The 19,612-nt window shown below is 42.8% G+C and overlaps 1 protein-coding gene across 1 annotated transcript; it reads right to left on the reverse strand.

The window, feature by feature from the left end:
• Positions 1-2,608: 2,608 nt before the first annotated feature.
• On the reverse strand, positions 2,609-19,236 carry LOC142774835 (uncharacterized). Its single transcript, XM_075875970.1, has 4 exons — positions 19,124-19,236; positions 8,066-8,288; positions 6,786-6,881; positions 2,609-2,893 (listed from the first exon to the last, which is right to left on the reverse strand). Exons 1-4 carry the CDS (start codon positions 19,202-19,204, stop codon positions 2,832-2,834), a joined length of 462 nt encoding a protein of 153 aa, XP_075732085.1. The 5' UTR covers positions 19,205-19,236; the 3' UTR covers positions 2,609-2,831.
• Positions 19,237-19,612: the final 376 nt, after the last annotated feature.

Genomic DNA, 19,612 nt, shown 5'->3' on the forward strand with positions numbered 1-19,612 from the left:
TAGATTTGGTGAATGAGGAGCCATTTCTTGGACGAATGCACTTAAGGAAGCCAACGAGTCTGCGATTAAGTTAGGTGGTAAGTAAAAGACACCAACAACAAGACTCAATGTTTTAAAATAAATTTTACACCAAACTTACTCAATTTGAGACTGAGCAGCAAGCACAGAAAATATCAAGTTGGATCGCAAGTCTCAAGTAATGCCACCGCCTCTTTTATTCGTTCGATCAGTTCTTATGACATTAAAGATCGTCAGCGATATCTCGGCATCAGAAGTTTCGTTACGAAACGATATTTCCGTGATGCCAACTACATGGAGAAAGGACAAAGTTGGTGAGAAGGAATCAGGAATCTTGTTGACTAAAATTTTTGTATTGGTATTTAAATATGAATGCGCATACTTGGTCCACTAGCGGTCCACTTGGTCTACCAAGTCGACTTGGTCCACTAGCGACTGCGACAGCAGCGCCACTTTTCACCGTGCTTCTCCTTTTACCTCGTAAGCAGCACAGCGTTGAGCGTGCCTAGACAGTAATATACATACTCTAATTTTGAGGACCGGCACGCTTGACAGGATCAGACTACGCAACCACGTAGGGCAAAGCGATTGACTCCAGCTTTAAGGTTCTTCCGCTAGGCTGCACAACAGAACCGTTTTTCACGTACTTAAGCACGATTGAAAATTGCAAATCTTAGCCATAACGCAAAAAGAATGCTCGAATACGTCCCTATATTTTATGCTCTTTTCATTTCTACTACGATTTGGTCGCACTGTCCGGCCAGTTGCCGGCCACTTTTTAAAAAGTGCCGGCACAAATTTGATAAATTCTGGCTCTATTAATCCAAATAAAAGCGCTGATGCATGAAACAATATATTTTCAACGCCGCTTCCTCGAAAAGGCACTTTCTGTTTTGATAACAGAGCTCTAGAGATGTATAAACACAGTGTGACATAGGTCGAAGTCGTGCGGGAACAGAAACTCTTGGGCGAGCAGCACACTGCAATCTGCTTCAGTTGTGCGGATTGCCCATAAACAGCAAGGTGTGAATTGCCATTCAGCGGCCCCCACAGCGAATTCGACTGCACCTATGACTTCACAAACACACCAACTGTGTTTATTCATCATGGTTATGTCACTCAACGTGGGGTTAGCTTGCAAATGCAGTGGAACAAAAAGACTAAAATATTTAATGTGTGTTTCTGGTTGAGTACGTGGAGTGTGTAAATACTGCATGCTAAGGAGATGAAATAAAGTACTTTTTGTGAAGTCTGAACATTGTGTCAGTTCACCTTGGAACAGAGATGAAAAATCCAAGGGCTTTATTCCACTTCTGCCCTTCGCCTGTGATGCTACCTCAGGTGGTAGCTATGGTGGTACTCGAGGTGACGACTCAATGTTCTTGGACCCAGGTGGAACTTTCGGCTTGGACGACAGCCCAAAGATGGATAAGACGATACCACCAATTTGGTACGGTGCGCAAAATGTAGTTAAAGAGTGCTGTCCGATCCACATGTTTGGGCAATATCAGGGATTACAACACCCAAATGTCCCCAGATTACTCGCACATGCACAAAATGAATGATACCCATCGGCAACACTTTTGAGCGGGCAACAGTGACCAAACTGGAAAGTCTTGTGCGACCAGGCTATCTGCATGTAGGTGGAGCCAACGCAACACTTACTCATTTGTACTATTTGTCTGAAACAGTTTATTTATTTATTTATTAAAATACCCTCAGGGCCCGTAGGGCATTACAGAGGGGTTGTATGCGGAAAAACTGACTGAGCCACATTGCACGACTGATCACTCGCCATTTCACACCATGTGTCTGACAGCCTACTTTTGAGGGCTATTACAGCCACATGCACATATTTTTTGTACTTTTATGTGACTGGCCAGTTACACATGTAACCAATGCTCTGTACAGGCAGCACCAGAATGCCTTGGAGCACTCAGAATTATTTTGCTATTCTGATAAGCTTGTGTGCATACCACAAACAGTAGATGGAGCTTGATGTACACAAGTTCCACAATGATTTACCTCCTAGTAGATGAACAGTAGATTTTATTCAAAAACTAATGGGGCCAGAATGATAAGGCTTGAATATTCGATAATTGATGTATAAATATCAAGGCGCTTTACTCACTGATCGGTTTTTTCGATGACCAATGATTGTAATCGCTGCTATCAGAGTGTTTGGATGCCAGTACTTTTGCAGAGCACAGGTTCTTTCAATACACAGCTCAAATCTTTTTTGGCTTTACTTCTGTGAACTTCAACGTTGTGACAAAGTTTTTATTTGAAATGCTCGGTTTCAAATCGCAGACAAAGTAGGATCAGTTATTCACACAGCTGTAAGATTCTGGTGTAAACTGGACAGAAAACCAATCCACAATTCTCGGTTCCTATTTTAAAGCAGCATGGTGCAGTTTCAGGGAGTGTACACTATCATACTTTTGGCACAGCATGGCCCAGGCAGTTGTAAATGCAGTGCTTCAGCTCAATTACCACTGCTGTGTCATCCCTGCTTATGTTGTAGTAATGCAGTATCTTCTGTGAAGAGCAGTTATTAAATATAATTAGAGACCACATTACAGCATAAAGATTAAAACACAAGGCACACAGTGTGAATTTTATTAAAACGGTGCTGCGCACATAAAAACAAAGACAGTAAACTGTTTTGGCACAATTGGTAAAATGTACAGCACCATCAGAACAACTACACATCTGCTGTCACTGCAGCTGTTGTTCAAGAGCACAGACTTTGCCCACAAAGCTACCTTCTCCAAGAGTGGCGAGTGACCACTTCTGGTGAGTCGTCGGAAGATTCAGGGCCTTCCTTCATCTGTCCTGGTGGCCAATGAATGCGGTAGGTCTGTGACCTTGTGGCCTGAAAAGCAAAAACACAATTATGTGTAAACTCCAATCTTGAAACTAAGGTACAGACCGCCTCAGCAATGTAACAGTTACGGTGGACAGTTGCTGGCCAAATGGTTGTGGGTTTGATCCCAGCGGCGGCAGTCGCATTGCGACGAATGCGAAATCCTAGAGGCCTATGTACCATGCGATATCAGTGCACTTTAACCATTTACTGCCGAGTGTCGCAAGTTCGTGACATAAAGAAAAACTTCGAAAAAACAAGCCACGGAATGTGTGCCACCTTTAATGCTTGCTGTTAAGTACTCACGAGGAACGCAGCTTTCAGCATGAAAAATCTAGCCCAGTCTCGTCTAAGGTACTTTATGCCAGAACCAATTGTTTTGCAGCTGATGACGACGAAAGCATGCAAATCGTTCTTTCTCGCCTATGTGACTTAAGTTCTATCTTCAATAACTTTGTTTACTTGTGTGTACGCACTCAAGACGTGGCTCAACATGTTACGATGCTTCTTCTGCTGCATGGTCCTCACTTCTACGGCATATGGAGAATTTGCGACGTACATAAAAGTACATATTAAAATTGCATTTTAGATAACTTAGTGGCAGAATCATTTAAAGATTGCTATTTGACGTTCGAAAATGAAAACAATTTTCATTTTGCTAGGCAGTTTCATGATTCAGGTATTAAAGGGTTAATGAACACCAGATGGCAATATTTCCTCAATTCTTCTACTATGGTGCCTCTCAATCATATTGTGGCTCTGGGACGTAAAACCCTTGATACGATTATTGAACTAAGGTACATATGGAAGCTTTTTTTACTGAACATTACTTGATATATCTACATTTTCTTTCACTTCATTCGAGAATCAGTGTATATGTGGCACCTGTCATCAGCCCACCTAAGTGTTTCTGAGCACACAGAAAGGCATTTACACATCTTAGCTTGTATATCATATCAAACTAATTGAGTGCGCAGAGCTCTCATGGATGTGCTGGGTAACACAAAAACAATCAAATTGTGAAAAAATGCCACAAACTCCTTAAATCCAATGAGAGCAGCCACGGCTCTCTTGGTGCGTACCTACGAGCAACTGCCCTCCCCACTCCCCCAAAAAAGATGTTCTTATGCTGTGAGAAATGTTCGCTGTGCCATTTGCGAGAGCACAGCTATGTTTAAGCATATTGTAAATTATCAACTTGCGCTCCTGCTTCATCATACACCTGATAAAGATACACTTCTTCTTTGTTTACTCATCCCAGAGGAAAGTACAGTTGGCGCTGCACAGCAGGGAAGCATAGTTAACAGGTAAGAAATCTTGACGCGCCAAGCATGAAGAAAGAGCTAAACTGGCCGGCCTTCCTATTTTCTATGAATTTTTCTCTCTCTCTTTTTCCATATTTTTGTGGGCCGTGCACGAACTTTAATCACGTTAGCCCCTGAATTACGGTACGTTTAGTGCAGCCACCCAACTGACGCACCTGGAACGTCTGGCTGTACAAATTCCCTGAATCGCTCTTCAAATATCGCAACACATTCATACAACGATCAGACTTATCTAGGTTTGTTTAAGAGTCTTGTTACTGTATGTTGTATCCACTTAGTTTCTTTTTATGCTGCGAAGGAGCTGGCAACCTTCAGTGCCTCGACGTGGTCAAAAGCGCCATGACGTCACGACTCATAGTTTTTTGCGTACCATAATTACTCCAATCTAACGCGCACCTTTTTTCCGGTTAAGAGAGTTTATAAATTGCATGCGCGTTAGAATCGAGTACAAACAAAAAAATTACGGTTAATCTATTGCCATCGGCAAATCCAAAATGGCCGCCCCCTACGTGCCATCGGCATGGCGCGTCGGCCATTTCTGCCTATGTGTTTCCCATGTGCGGCACTTCGTACGTGTGCTGAGGAGTTCGTCATCTAGTAGTGCATTAGCATCGACGGCGTGGAAGGGCCGACTCCAAAAACTCGATAGCACCACGATGCCGCTTTTAAAAGAAAAGTCATGGCGTGTGCAGAAACGGACGGAAATCGGGCCGCATCGCGGTCGTTCGGAGTTCCCGAAACGTGCGTGCGGGACCGGCGGAAACAAAAGCAGAAGATTCTCGACAGCAAAGCTTCACGCAAAGGCTTCAGTGGACCACAGCAGGGTCGGTTTCCGCAAATTAAAGAGCTGCTCGGCAAGTATGTGCTTGAGCAGCGAGCGGCACAGCGGCCCGTGACGACAGAACTGCTCCAAGTGCGGGCTATGCAGTTAGTCTTGAAAAAAGGTCTAATGCAGAGCCAGTTTAAAGCGAGCAGGTGCTGGCTAACTAACTTTATTTAGAGGAAAGGCTTTTCCCTCCGAAGGGGAACATGCATATGCGAAGTTTTGCGGAGGAGTACGATGAAAAGCTTCACAGTTTTCAGAGGTTCGTCCTAAACTTGCGGCGCAACAACGGCTACCTGCTTGGGCAAATCGGGAATGCCCATCAGACGCCTCTTTACTTCGACATGCCTGGCACCACAACCGTCGAGAAGAAGGGGGCGAAGCAAGTTCGCGTGCTGACATCGGTCCACGGTAAAACTACCGTGACGGAAAGCTCTGTTACACGTCAGAAGGGCACAAGCTTCGCCCGTACCTCATATTTAATTAGAATACGCTCCCGAAAGGAGTAGTTTTTTCGAGTGGTGTGATCGTGCGGGCCGGCGAGAAAAATGGGTGCGCGTTGCAATTGATGTCTTACGTTTTTTTTTTCGCGGTGGAAATCGGGTGCGCGTTACAATCGAGGGCGCGGTAGAATCAAGTAAATACGGTAACTGAATGTGCTCCGCCCAAGTGGACATGCATACGAATTGGACACCGTGATAAGCGCGCCCCTGTGTGTGCTGGCCATCCATGTTTCAACGTTATACCTCGCAACAACTTTCTGTGCCAGCACAGCCAAGACTATGAAGCCAAAGCACGCACTTTTTTAGGAACAAAAACAGGAACAAATAGGACTAAAGAGGAAAAAAAAAAGAAAAAGTTAGTAAACAAGAAAAGAAAGAAACAAAGATCCAAATAGGAAAAAAGAAGGTCTACCTTTCTACCTTGCACAAAGAAACAAAGTGAAATGAAATGAGGACGATCTGAGAAATGCCAGGCAGCTTGTTTGTCTTTCCTCTGCTTGTCCTCGTTTTTTTTTTTCGCAATTTATTCAAGATGGAAGCCCACCAACTTGCTCAATTGACTATTCTGACGTTACGCACTTGCTTCAGGCTGCTTGGCATGCGAAGCTTCCTTAATTTGTTTCATTCTCATTACATAATGCTGTTATAAACATTTCATAACAATACATAACTATACAATACAATGTTACTAGGACTGTATCACATACAAAAAACATTTGACATAATATGATTTGATGCATATGAAAAACATTTGATGTGAATGATTAAGAGGCTGCGTGCTTGTGTGCGCTATTCCGACAGCATCACCTAATCCTAATATTCATGTTGCACTACAACCTCATCACTGAAAGACAGTTTATTGAAGATTTTGATAGAATAATGGTTACGACACACGCACGTATACATTTCAAACAAGAGAATGATCTGCACATTTTTGGTGCAATAAAACAGGCACTATCAAAGTTGGCACTGCTGCTAAAGGGTCTTCCCACGTTGAAACTACCGAGTGAGTCCCACAATCAGAACTCTTCCAAAAGAAGCTTTCCTGCATCTGTGAAACTCTCATAAAACCTGTTTCATGGCTAATTGGCTTTTGCAGACAGGCCCCATGAAGGGCTCATGTTCGAAATGGATAAGAGACTGAGACTCTAATGGTTGTTGCTAATCCTATTGAGCGTCTACGAAATGTATACGCAAAATAAAATAAAACGTAAGTGGAGGTGTGCTATAAATGCAGTAAGATCACTCACGGCGAATATTGCAGAGTGAGGCCGACAGGCGCTTCCGCACAGCTTTATGTCTTTCCTGTGCCAGAGGATCCTTGCCCGCATAGTATCGAAAGAGGCCTGCAAGATCAGTGAAACTCGTTTTCTCCAAATGCCTCCGCTAGACACAGAAAAGGGAGATTGTTAAGCAAATCACATGCAGCACATGATGACATCTTGTTGCAAATCTCACTGCACTGTCTTCAAACTCACCGTGAAGCATAGATTTTGGCTGAATCATGAACTAAGCACCTGCACGGTTACATGTAAGTCCTAATGTCTGGCCACTTGCAGCTGATTTCGATTTTGATGAATCGCACTATCAACACGCTAAGAAAATAATATATATACAAATAATGTGAACGGGAGAAACATTTTATTAGTTCAGTCGACATTTTAGCATTTCATTACAAGTGTAGTGAAGAGGAGAAAGAAGGTACACTCACTAATTTAACTGCCAAGTCGTCACAGCTCTCCTAGCAAATCGTCATGTGACATTTGCTACAGGCGCTGGACATCATTTTCATGGCAAATTAAACAACCTATTTGCGGCCGCACACTGACACTAAATCATGGACACCACGTTTATTTTAGAAAACAGCTGTGCTGAAAAAGTGGTTCTGTCAAAGAAATAAAAAAAAAGAAGGCCTTTTTGCAAAGGCGGCCGTACCTAAGACTGCCCGAAACTCTTCTAATGTCATAATAAATGAAGCAGCACTCATTTCAGCAAGACAAATACCTAATAAACTTATGGGTAAACTGAAGTGCTATTTCTTGACGCGGTGGCAAGCATGTGCTTCGGTGCTGTAGCTTCTACAGTGCTGTCGAGAAAAGTTGTCAACTAACATAGCCAAATCTGCTTTCTAAACTGGGTTTCCATTTCACCCAGGATCTCCCTCTCGTCAGGCTTCACTCTTGCAACTGGGCCAGAAAGCAGAGACAACAGATCCCTAAGGATTTACCACAGCTTTAAACAACTCTGCTGCCAAAAAAAAAGAAAAACAACAAAGAGAGGTGATGATGCCGATCGTTTGCATCTGTTGCTGTTAAGCCAAGGCGGCGAACCATTTAGCCTGCAATGCAATGCTAAAATTAAGAGAAAGCGAGATCTAAGAAGTATGTGGCCTTGTGACTACATTATATGTGGGCTTGCAGCGTGCAAGCAGAATGAGGTTCGTACTGCTCAATTTCCATGCCAGTCTTCTGAATAATGCTGTGTACGTCTGAACGGGTGCTGCATACGTTTCCACGAAGAAAAGTTGTACCTTTCACAGTAGCGAGCTTTTCCGGGCTCAGTGGCTGCCTTGGATAGAACTTTCCAGACGACAGAGAACGGTTGGAAGGAGCGCCAGTCACACTGCGCTCCCGCAGTTCTTCAGGGGTCCAAAATAGCAAAGCGGCAAGCTTGCAAAACCTGGCGTCTGTGGGAGCACTGAAAAGCTTGCTCCACTCCTGTCTGTCAATCCAGTAGTTGTTGCCTGCATAGACCTGTGGCGTGTGCACGGACATGTGCACATTAGAGTTGAAATGCTGTCACCTGCTATAATTAGGGAGCAGAGAAAAAAGAGCTGGTGTGCAAGCTTCAAAAAATACATTACTAAATAAAGACTGTAAGTATAACTGCAAACAGTAAAATTCATTCACGAAGCAGTTGTGAAATACAAACCCACTCGCACCTCTGTAAACCTTTATACAGTATTACACCTGACTTAGAGCATAATGCCTGTGTTGCCATTGTTCTTCGATGTTGAGTGAAATTTTATGAATCACAACTATCTAACTGCTCTTGGTGGATTTCGTTAATTCAGCCCTGTGTACTCTGTGTTGAACCTGAAGTTTCATCATAAGCCTTTCTCTATACACATTTTCTTTTGCATGGTGATTCAACAATAGGAGGTCCCAAAGTAAAACCTGTTGGGGGGTACCTCCTAACAAAGTAAACAGTTGAGTAGTCATTGGTAAGCTAACAGTGGCGAAATGGCGGAAAAGTATACGAAAATTGTGCATAAAAAGTGATGCGAGGATCAAGAACAAGTTGTTTGAAACAACAGAGTCAAAGAAACACATTACACAGACAAACCACTTAGCAAATGAATTTGAAGACGTCGGCAAGATGAATGCATTCTGCATAATTTTAAATCAAAACGTTGCGTGTTCCAAAGTGCTACACACAAAAATCTAGCCATAATTTGTCCATCGTTTGTGCTAACTTTAGGTAAAAGTAGATGACGATTAGTCAAAAACATTGAGTTGTTTGCATTTACAAAAATAACATAAGAAAAACTAGAAATGCTCAAGTCTCGACATTGGGAATTACTAAGAATAAGACATTTGAAACCCGCTGTTATTGCTTCCATCCACTGCGATTGCGAAAGCACGGCATCTGAGAGCTTTCACCACTGTGTTTTTGGCATCTGCAGCCATTTCTTCGACGATGGCGGTTGTTCTCATTCGTTTGTACCCGTACCGCTTCACATACTCACACTTTGGGGACATTTTCCAAAACGGCGGTCCTTTGTGATGGCACACTTAGCGGCGAATTCTGCAAGAAACCCCGTGAATATATACGGTAGGCATTCTGCGCAAATTGCACTGTCTGCGCAGGTTTTTTTCGAAAAAAAAAAAAATCCCAATATTGCCCTGCCCTTCTGCAGCACGAACAAAATTCTTATGGTTTCATGAAGAGACACAATCTGTACTTATCACCTTTCCACACAGTCACGAAGTATGGAAACTTCGTTGTGTTTGAGTCCAGAAACACTTGCAAGTGCTTCTTTTTGGCGCCACCTTTTGGTACGGTGACGAGCGCATCTCGTCGCCACCACCCTTCACTCAGACGTACGGTATTATAGTGGCTAGAATATACTTAGCGGCACTCTACGATATGGTTACAATGAACTAGAAATGTAGTGGCGAGTGCTGTTCCGCAGCATTGCAAGTGTCACAGCAGGAAAACCCGACGTACACGCTTGATTAAGAAGAAAGTCTCAGCTGCGGTGGCCACTTTTCTGGAGATTCCAGATACCATTCATACAATCGGGAGATTTGGTTGATATTCGGTAGGTTCCTGAGCTATACGGGAGAGCTGGTAGGTGTGCACTGATGTCTCTTATACCCATTTGTTTTTTATATCAGTGCCTATTACACAGGGGTTCGACTGTATCATCAGCATCAAGAAAATGTGTTCCAAATAAAGATATCCATCCTTTATAAGTGAAAAACAAAATAAGGAAGGTCCTCGGACTGATCCCTGGGAAACGCCTGTATCAGTGATTTTTGGAGAAGAGAAAGAATCGATTATCTGAACAACTCGTCTCTGGTTAGCAAGATAGCTTTTAGTCAGCCGTAAAGATGAATAATCCATGTGAGTAATTCATACAAGTTTTCTTTCACTTCTACAGGGGTGGATGTAGACATGATCATTTTCACCAGGGAAGGTGCTTAAGCTTGTAGAAGCAGTGTTAGTTGCGAATAGAAATCATCATCATCATTGTGAACGGCCATGCACTGTTTTCATTCTTTCTTCTGCATCCCTAAAAAAAAAAAAAAAGTGTGTAAATTTGTCCGGCATGGGATGCAATAACCCTGATCGGGGAGAGAACGAGCACCGAGAGAGCAAAAAATATGGACAGAAAGAGAGAAATTCTTGGTCAAAAAGTTTCTTGACAAGGTGGATAACTACAACCCATGTGCCCACAATCATACAACAAGCATCATAACCATACGTCAGCGAACTCACTTACACTCAGCTTAAGCCATGAATCTGGGCGAGTCCATGTGAATAATAGTTTGACGAGTTTTAGTCCAAGTTGTCGGCCTATGGATGACTACTTGGCTATCCAGGCACGCTAGCAGAGCAAAGTGTAGCCCAGCACAGTATAGAAAGGGGGCGTGAAAGAAAAAGAAAGGTCAGGTCTGGAAGGCATGGCCAAAACAGTCCCACCAAAAGCACAGAACAGACACGAGAAATGTTTTGTGCCAACTGAGCCATAACGTGCGATTACCAGGCACGTCTGTGTGGCAGCAGTGTTTGCGGCTTGTGTGCGCTCCACTCACCCCGTTCTTCCTACCCAGGTTGGTGAATGGAACTAGCGTTTTGTTGAACTAGCTTCTTTTGCCGTAAACACTGCTGCCCTCAGGTTGTTTTTGATAGTCCTTAGACATGCCGACGAACGCTGAGCTGGCGAAAAAAATCGAAGTGTTTCGAGTTGAAATGGCCGAGATGCGCGAAAGTATGAAGTTACTGAATGAGATCTGTGAAGGCGCGAAGAAGGAAAACGAAAATTTGATCAAAGAAAACAAGTCCCTGAAGGTTAAAAACAAGGAGTTGGCTAAACGCGTAAGCGAACTTGAACAGTATTCACGCTCTAACAACGTTGAAATAAGAGGTGTGCCCGTCCGAAAGGATGAGAACTGCCTTCAGATCGTGCAGGAAATCGGGAACAAAGCAAAATGCCCTTTCGCGGCAGCGGACATTGACATCGTTCATCGTGTCCCTGTCAAGAAAGGAATACCACACATAATTGCTCGATTCTGTACGAGAGCCAAGAGGGCCGAATTCTGTGAAAAAGCACGGAAGGCACGTTTAAACACTTCCAACATTGGATTTCAATCTCAAAAAGACGAGCTCATTTTTATCAACGACCACCTCACTCCAGAAAAAAAACGACTGTTCGCGCAGGCTCTGACCCTAAAGAAAGAAAAAAACTGGAAGTACCTATGGACAGACAACGGTATTATCAAGGCCAGGAAAACCGACAACAGTAAAGTGCACCGCATCACTGACACGGATGACCTAACAATCATATCATAGGCATGCCGACTGAATAAGGAACACTTTTGGTTTCATTATGGCTTCTAATATGCTCTCTTGCACTGAAGCAAAACATCTTCTTGAGCAAACACCCGCATTCTCGCTCGTGCATTTTAACACTCGTAGCCTTCGAGGGCACTATGACGACCTTGTAGCCTTCCTTTCCATTGTCGAACACTCATTTTCCGTAATTTGCCTATCAGAAACGTGGCTGTCGGCAGACGAAGGGCATCTGTATGCTTTGCCAGGCTATGAATCCGAATATTGTCAGCGTGTCACAAATCGTGGTGGCGGATCTGCAGTCCTAATAACTTCATCAATACCATACAAACGCCGTCAGGATCTGTTTTTTGACAACATTAATTGTGAGTCTGTTTGGCTTGAAGTAGAATCTTCTGCTCTGCCATTGAACAATCGTCATACAGTCATTGCATCCATCTACCGTTCTCCCTCATCCTCGAATTCCGAGTTTTGCATGCAGCTTGAAAGAATCCTTGCTACTCTAACCCTGGAAAACAAAAACATTATTATTTGCGGTGACCTAAACATAAATATCCTTGATACTAACACTCCAGTTTGCTTGGAATATGTTCGCTGTTTTCTTAGTTTTGGCCTACAATCTCTGATTCACTCCCCGACTAGATGCGATATGAATGGGTCTAACACATTAATCGACCATGTACTGACGAATATCTTTGCTGATTCGAAGTCCGGGGTTATTGACTATTTATTCACCGACCACTATCCTGTATTTTTCTGTCTTGATGCCTGTATTCCCATAAAAAATAAGTATAATACCAAGACAGTATTCAACTCAGCGGAATTTGTTGAGATAGTGCGTAATGCTGACTGGGACTTTGTTGCACAAGAAGAATATGGCGAGGAAGCGTTTAATAAATTTTCGACAAAAATAAGCGCATTCATTGCAGAATGCACAACCACAAGTACCGTCATACATTGGTTTCGCACGCCTAGAAACCCATGGATAACTCCTGGTCTCTTGCATTCCATATCTAAAAAGGAAAACATGTGAAAAAAACTAAAATCTCAGCCTTCAAACAGCTCTCTAAAAACGCGCTTAAAAAGATATTCAAATCTACTTTCAATGCTGCTCAAGAGGGCCAAATGCGAGTATTATGAAAAACAAATAGATAAGAACGGTAATGATACCAGGAAAAACTGGCAGTTGATAAAAAAATTCTTGAACAGCAGCGAGACCACATGCTTATCAAAAATAACGGTTGATGGACGTTCCCTTACCGAGCCACTCGCTAATGCTTTCAGTGATACTTTCGCATCAAATTCCCCCGATCCACTAGTTGACCTTCATTTTCCCATTCTATCTCGTTCACCTCAGTCTTTTTACTTACGTCCTACATCTGCAGACGAAGTCTTTCAAATCATGTCATCTCTTAAAACCAAAGGGCCAGGCTTAGATTCCATTCACCCGTCTAAGATAAAGCTCGTGGCACGTGATCTGTCTCCTATTTTAGCTGAAATAATTAACAAATAGTTCAAAGCAGGTGCATTTTCTGATGCTTTAAAGGTAGGAAAGATAACACCTGTTTTCAAAAAGGGCGATCGTTTGTCAACTAATAATTACCGTCCGATTTGTGTACTTCCTTTCTTTAGCAAAGTAATCGAAAAGCTTTTTTACTTGCGTTTGATGTGCTATCTGCTTAAATTTAACCTACTCTCTCCCCACCAATTTGGTTTTCGACCTGGCTACTCGACAGAGGTCGCCTTGCTCAGCTTTACTGACCGAATTAAACAAGCCATAGACGATGGATTACTTACTGGGGCAGTTTTTATTGACCTCACGAAGGCTTTCGACACAATTAACCACCGGATTCTTCTGTGTAAACTTGAATCTTTCGGAATTGTGGGTCCCGCTTTGCAGTTCATTCGCAATTACTTAACAAATCGCTCACAGGTAGTTTATGTCAATAACATTGCGTCATCTGCTAAGCCAGTTACCATGGGCGTCCCTCAAGGTTCAATCTTAGGCCCCCTTCTATTCCTACTTTTTATTAACGACCTACCTAGTTCCCTTAACCATACTAACTGTCTTCTTTACGCCAATGACACTACTATTTTTACATCCCAGAAAACAACTGCTGAACTTGAAAGTAGCTTAAACTCCGATCTCTGTAATATTTATCAATGATGTGTTAACAATATCTTTATATGAATCCCTCTAAAACTACATTTGTGGTGTTTTCATCCGCAGAGAACACATTTCCCTCACCAGTTTCCGTATCTCTTAACAACCATATTATTTCCGTTTCGGATCATGTGAAGTTCTTAGGCGTAATACTAGACAAGCATTTGAAATATAACTATCATGTACTCTCAATAATAAAAAAAGCTTCTTTTGGCATTCATGTTCTCATTAAAGCCCGCCCTTATTTTCAGTCACGCATTATTTTATCATTATACTATGCATATATTCATAGCCATCTTTCCTATTGCCTTTCATCCTGGGGTAATACATATGCCAGTCACCTGGAGCCCCTTCTACATCTTCAGAAACGGGCACTACGTCTGATCGCCTTCGCTCCATTTCAATCGCCTTCTACGCCACTCTTTATTTATTTTTCCGTGCTTCCAATTAATCTTTTATTCACTCTAAAGTTAGCTATATTGATGTACGGCCTCATTTATCATGGTCTATGTGTTTCAGGTCTATGTGTTTCCACACAAAATCTTGTCAATACTAATAATACCAGGTTTTCAGCCTGTCACAATTTCCTTCTCCCTAAAGTGCGTAGCAATTATGGAAAACTAACTCTTAAATTTACAGGTGTATCCGTATGGAACAACATACCACTTGAAATAAAATTATGTCCCACATTCTATTCGTTTCGCAAAATGTTTAAAGAGTACCTAATCACAAAACGTGTTTTCTAAACTCTGCCGTCGTGCCTTACTCCTAATTTTAGTATTTCTTTTACTCACTATACCACTTGCTGTTATACAGAACTTTTCTTGCCTTGTTGTTATGAAATTTTAACCATTCTTTGCTTAATTCGTACGAAGTGTTTTTCACTGCTTGCTGCATTGTTATCGCACTTGACTTATTCTCTAACGGAGGTCCCCCCGACAGTTTTCTAACTTCGGGACCTCCTCTGTACTGTAGAATTTTATTCATGTAAATGTATGCATTCCTGAAATAAAGTTTGATTTGATTTGATTTGATTTGGTCTAGCACACCATCTGTAAAGGGCAGCTCACAGTCAACTATGTGGCATTAGAACTTACATCAGGGCTGAGGGGGCATGCATATACTGAGAAAGTATGTGCTTGGTGCGAAGATATCCAAAGTAGCTGCACATGCCAACAGATGTGGGCATATGTCGTGCATTAAAGTGATCTAACAACAGATAGCCAATGCTGCAACCACAGCTGTTGTCCTGATGTTATGCCTGTATAGGGTCTTTGTCAGCAGCAGTTGGAAGCACTGATCTGGCGCAGTGGTAGTATGCTTGACTGCCGTGCAGAAGAACAGGCTTTGATTCAAGCTGAAGCAGCGATTTTCATCAAGGGGGAAGCACTCGAGGTGGCTGGGCTGCAGTGTGCTGTCGTCCTCGCTCGGCATAATACCCCTGTCACAAGGCCAATATAACGTCATTTGATTGCTGTCACACTGGGGAAGTAATGCCATTTGATGAAAATGACATTTTTGGATGAATGAGTTCCTAAAACACATTCGCATTCGATTTCGGACCGAATGAGTAGTTTCGACACCTGGGACTTTTAGGGAGATGACTGTTAATCTATGCAAACAGAGCTTTTATATTTTCTAAATATGTTGCTGTTTACTACATCACTATGACATTGCGGACAACTTTCATGCCGACACATGGCACCCACAGGAAATAAGCGTGTTACTCGGGTCCGACGTCTACTGGAAGTTAGCAGCTGGTTGGATAGATTCTTTGTCTTGCGATCTGATGGCTGTCGAAACCAAGTGTGAATGGACCATTCAGGGGACAATAGAATTACCAGAAAGTTCACCGACTAGCACTCTATTCCTGCAGTGCAGCACGACTTCCCATTCTGACAGTGATGCTTTTGTGGTGCGGCGTCTCGACGTTGATGAAGTCGTCATCTATCGAGGGAAGAGATGAGGCTCGCCCCAAACTTCAGTCATCTGAAGAGGGCATCGAGTTAGACGGACGCTATAGCAGATGCCACCGATGTTAAAGAGCCACTCACCAGGTTTTTACAATTTTGAGCTTACAAGCGCAATGTTTACGATCACATCTGCCAAACTTTGCAACGCTACGTGCTGCGGAAATGGGTCAAATTTCAAGATGACGTTGCTCTTCATTCCTTTCGCAGGCACGCGCTCAGAGAATGAGGGCATGACGTGCACGTATGAATTGCCCTACGTACATGGCGGTGCAGTGACGTTGGTCCTCAGCGTAGACGACAGTGCTCTGACGTGGCCAACAGTAGCATGTGAATGGCGAAAATGATTTAACATGACATAAGTAGTTTATGCAATATGTTGCTTGAATACATGAATAAAACTTGAGATAAATAATGAGACGCAATAAGAGAATGTGCGCCTACTTTCTATATTTTTCCCGTGAATTTTAACGAGATGCGGGGCTAATGTGCCGGCGTTTCGCATGCGTTCCATGTCCCCGCGGCCCCTGCATCGACCAGATGACAGCCATGGAAGCGAAAGTTATGCTCCGATGCGTTCGTCACTCATTACGCTTATCTATTCTACCGCGTCTAAGCCAGCGTTTCTAAACCATCCCGCAGAAATAGGCAGTAGACCACAAAATAATGCTGGCCAACAAAATAACGCCGCTCGCATTCTCGGGGGTTGGGCTTGTCAGGCACGTCATACGCACCTCATCTCTTGGTTGGATGCCGGAGAGGGTAGAGAAAATATTTTGCTCGAGAAGGTACGTGGGGCAAGCGGCAAGGGTTTTGAGCTCGCCTCCTCTCATCAGCGTTTTGCGCTGCTTCAAAAAATAAAATAAAAACAATCTTCTCAGCTCGTAAAGATACGATTTAAAGAATTTTTGTGCCATAACACTTTTCGCCGAGGACACAAAAACTTCCACGGTATAACTGAAATTTGTTATGAGGCCTGGTGAGTGGCCCTTTATAAGATCCCGGAATAGACAGAGGCAGGGATAATCGAATATTGGCCGAGTGCCGTCTGCAAGCCCAATTGAACAGCTTACAGCAAGAGTCAGAACTATTGAAGGAGTATGACCCTGCAGTAAAATCATACGTCAACGAGGAGCACGCAGCCCAAAAACGCATGGAGACGGTCATTCAGGTGCAACGCCGTGGGCTTTGCTACAATGATCTGAGAAGCCCATGCGGTTGTCAGCGGCGGACCTCTCGTGTTGTGACAGCAAGCCCTATAAACTGCTACCACTGTCTCCGTTTCAAGTCTTGCTTGTCGCGCAAGAAGCCAACACTTCAGACGGCACGTTATCAATGAAAGAGTACCTGATTTACAGCGGGTGCAAATTGTGAGTGTCTCACAGCAGAGCCATGCGTCTACCTCGGCTGGCAGTAATCTACCTTGGCTAAGATGACATGTTGCTAGTGCTTGACGACAGCACGCGTCCGCTACTAAGAAAGTTGAGCAGCTTCTTTCAGTGCTACTTGGGCAGACTTCTTCCAGTGCTTTCAGTGGAATATCTTGCTGATGATAGCAGATTAGGGGAACATGGAAGAGCATAGAAGGGAAAAAGGAAGAGATTATGCACAAGCTCTAGAATAAACATGGAGTGCTTCAACTAAGGCCCGAGTCTTTATTACGCGACACCCCTAATGTGAAAATGGCTTAATTTTTTTCCTCTTTGTTTCGATCCGAATATTTATATCACTGACAGCGCAACAGATGATAGAACCGCATTTTCTGCAACATGGGCTCCTTCACGCTGTTCAATTAAGATTTTCGTCCGAGTCCACCCAGATAGACTTACCTACAGTTCACACTCGAATACCGTAAGCTGCGGTATTCAGGTATGTAGCACATGCTACTGGTGAAAGTGATTTCATGATGTACGTGGCAGGAAAGTAGTCTACCATAGAGTCAAGCCAGGGCTCAGAACTGCTTTGGAAACAGACCAAATGCAGGTGCAACGTTGCTGAAACGTCGTGATTGCAGTGCTGGCTATCCAATTTTATATATACTATGTACTCCGATACAGGCATCACATTTGGTTAGCGTCAACTGTAGTTAAGCACCGTCACTGAAGTTGGTCTATGCAGCTCTATTCAAGGCTACAATCCTCTCCAACACAAACACTACATATCAGGTTACTAATATGTAGCGTTGTTACTGATAAGTAGAAGATTGTAGCCTTGAATAGAGCTGCGTAGACCAACTTCAGAATCGTCTCCAACACAAACACTTCATATCAGGTTACTGCTTCAGCTGGTGATGATACCCATGTTGCTGTTGACATCGTCATGCAACTTTAAAACATGGTTATATAAAACACATGCGAGTGTCCAACATATGTCTGGGCATACAATATGTGTTCATAGTTTTAGGATAATCTCATAACAGGTCTCTCAATAAAAAGATTACACCACAGTCACCTTCCCTCCCCATGCTTTGCACAACACTGATTCCCACTGTACATGGGATCTGCCAAATTTTTGATGTGATGACCTGAAAACTATGTTTGACACAGATTCATGTCCTCTTAAGCTAACCTAAGTAGGTAACAAATTAAGGAGAAGACTCCAAGAGTGTCAAGACGTAGGCGTATAGATAGAAATGATCAGAGTGCCTATGGTTCGCTAAGAAATGCTTTGCACTTAAAACATACAATCCCTACTGTATCCAAGTGCTTATCAAGCTGGTCATAAAGAGCAGGACGAAAAACTAGCCTGCAAAGAAGCTAAAACTGCACAGTTACCCATAAGTGAAATATGCATTCCATACCGTAACATCGTAATGCAAAGACATTTATGAAATTAGAAAAGCCTTTAAAATACTATTGTCTTATAGCACTCTATTCACCTACTGTGCGTACAAAGGAATTCAGTGTACAGACAGACAAATGAAAATTTGACAACATAGCTAAAATCTCTAGCATAAAAAAAATCCGTTAGATTCTTAGAAATCTATGAACTTGAAAAAGAAACCACAAAAATTCATTTAAGTAGGCTCTTTTGCTTGGAGTCTATTCCTCCACGCAAAATCATGCATCACAACACCTAACATTACTGGCAAATACCAACACTCTGCGAAAATGGGTAAACCGGCGATGCTGGAACATGCTGCTTTGGTGTTTATCACTGAGTAGATGCCAACTGTTTATTAGTATCTCCCAATTATTGCTTACGTCTTTCCAGAAATCTTCATTGTTATTTGTCTCTATTGGACATAGGTGCCTTTGTTAAGGCACATATGTGCAAAGAGTTTTTACCCACATAGGACCAGATTATCTGTGGCTTTGCTCAGCCACAAATGGCAGTGCTGCGAAAACAACACAGCTCAGCAAAATAGTCTAATTACCATTCCATTCGCTCCGAAGGAACCTATGTGGCGTGAGTCACTACATCTCGAGTTCTTTTCTGAATCACTGCTCCTGTTCATTTCCTGGTCCTTGTCTGGCTCGGCTGATTCAGGCTCGGTTGATTCAGGTTCAGCTGAAAGAAAAAAAAAATGCTGCAGATTCTGAAATTAGGTGCCACTATCTAGTTACCAAAATTTTGCATGTTGGCAGCCCTACCTAGTATCTAGTAGTCTCTTCACGGTATCTAGTACAGTCGAGTCCATATATAACAGCCCCACTTAAAACGAACAATACCGACGTGACCATGGAAATATACAGGAATATTTCAATGGCACAAAATCACACTTACAATGAACATCTCTGAGTGCTGCCGATCAGTTACAGCAAACGGAGTTGAAGCTTCAGCAACTTCTGAAGACATCGCTTTCAACCACCAATAAGGTATTGGAGAGGTGCCCATAGATTCTTATTGTTAAACGTCAACCCTG

The sequence above is a fragment of the Rhipicephalus microplus genome, chromosome 10 (assembly GCF_043290135.1).
Source record: "Rhipicephalus microplus isolate Deutch F79 chromosome 10, USDA_Rmic, whole genome shotgun sequence".
NCBI classification, from domain to species: Eukaryota; Metazoa; Arthropoda; class Arachnida; order Ixodida; family Ixodidae; genus Rhipicephalus; species Rhipicephalus microplus.

Excerpts from the sequence above, each read along its gene's own strand:
- LOC142774835 (XM_075875970.1), bottom strand. The coding sequence starts at position 19,204 with ATGAACAGGAGCAGTGATTCAGAAAAGAACTCGAGATGTAGTGACTCA. Across the intron at positions 8,289-19,123 it reads CCTTCGGAGCGAATGGAATG|GTCTATGCAGGCAACAACTA; the intron begins GTAATTAGACTA and ends CACACGCCACAG. Across the intron at positions 2,894-6,785 it reads CTCACTCTGCAATATTCGCC|GCCACAAGGTCACAGACCTA; the intron begins GTGAGTGATCTT and ends TTTGCTTTTCAG.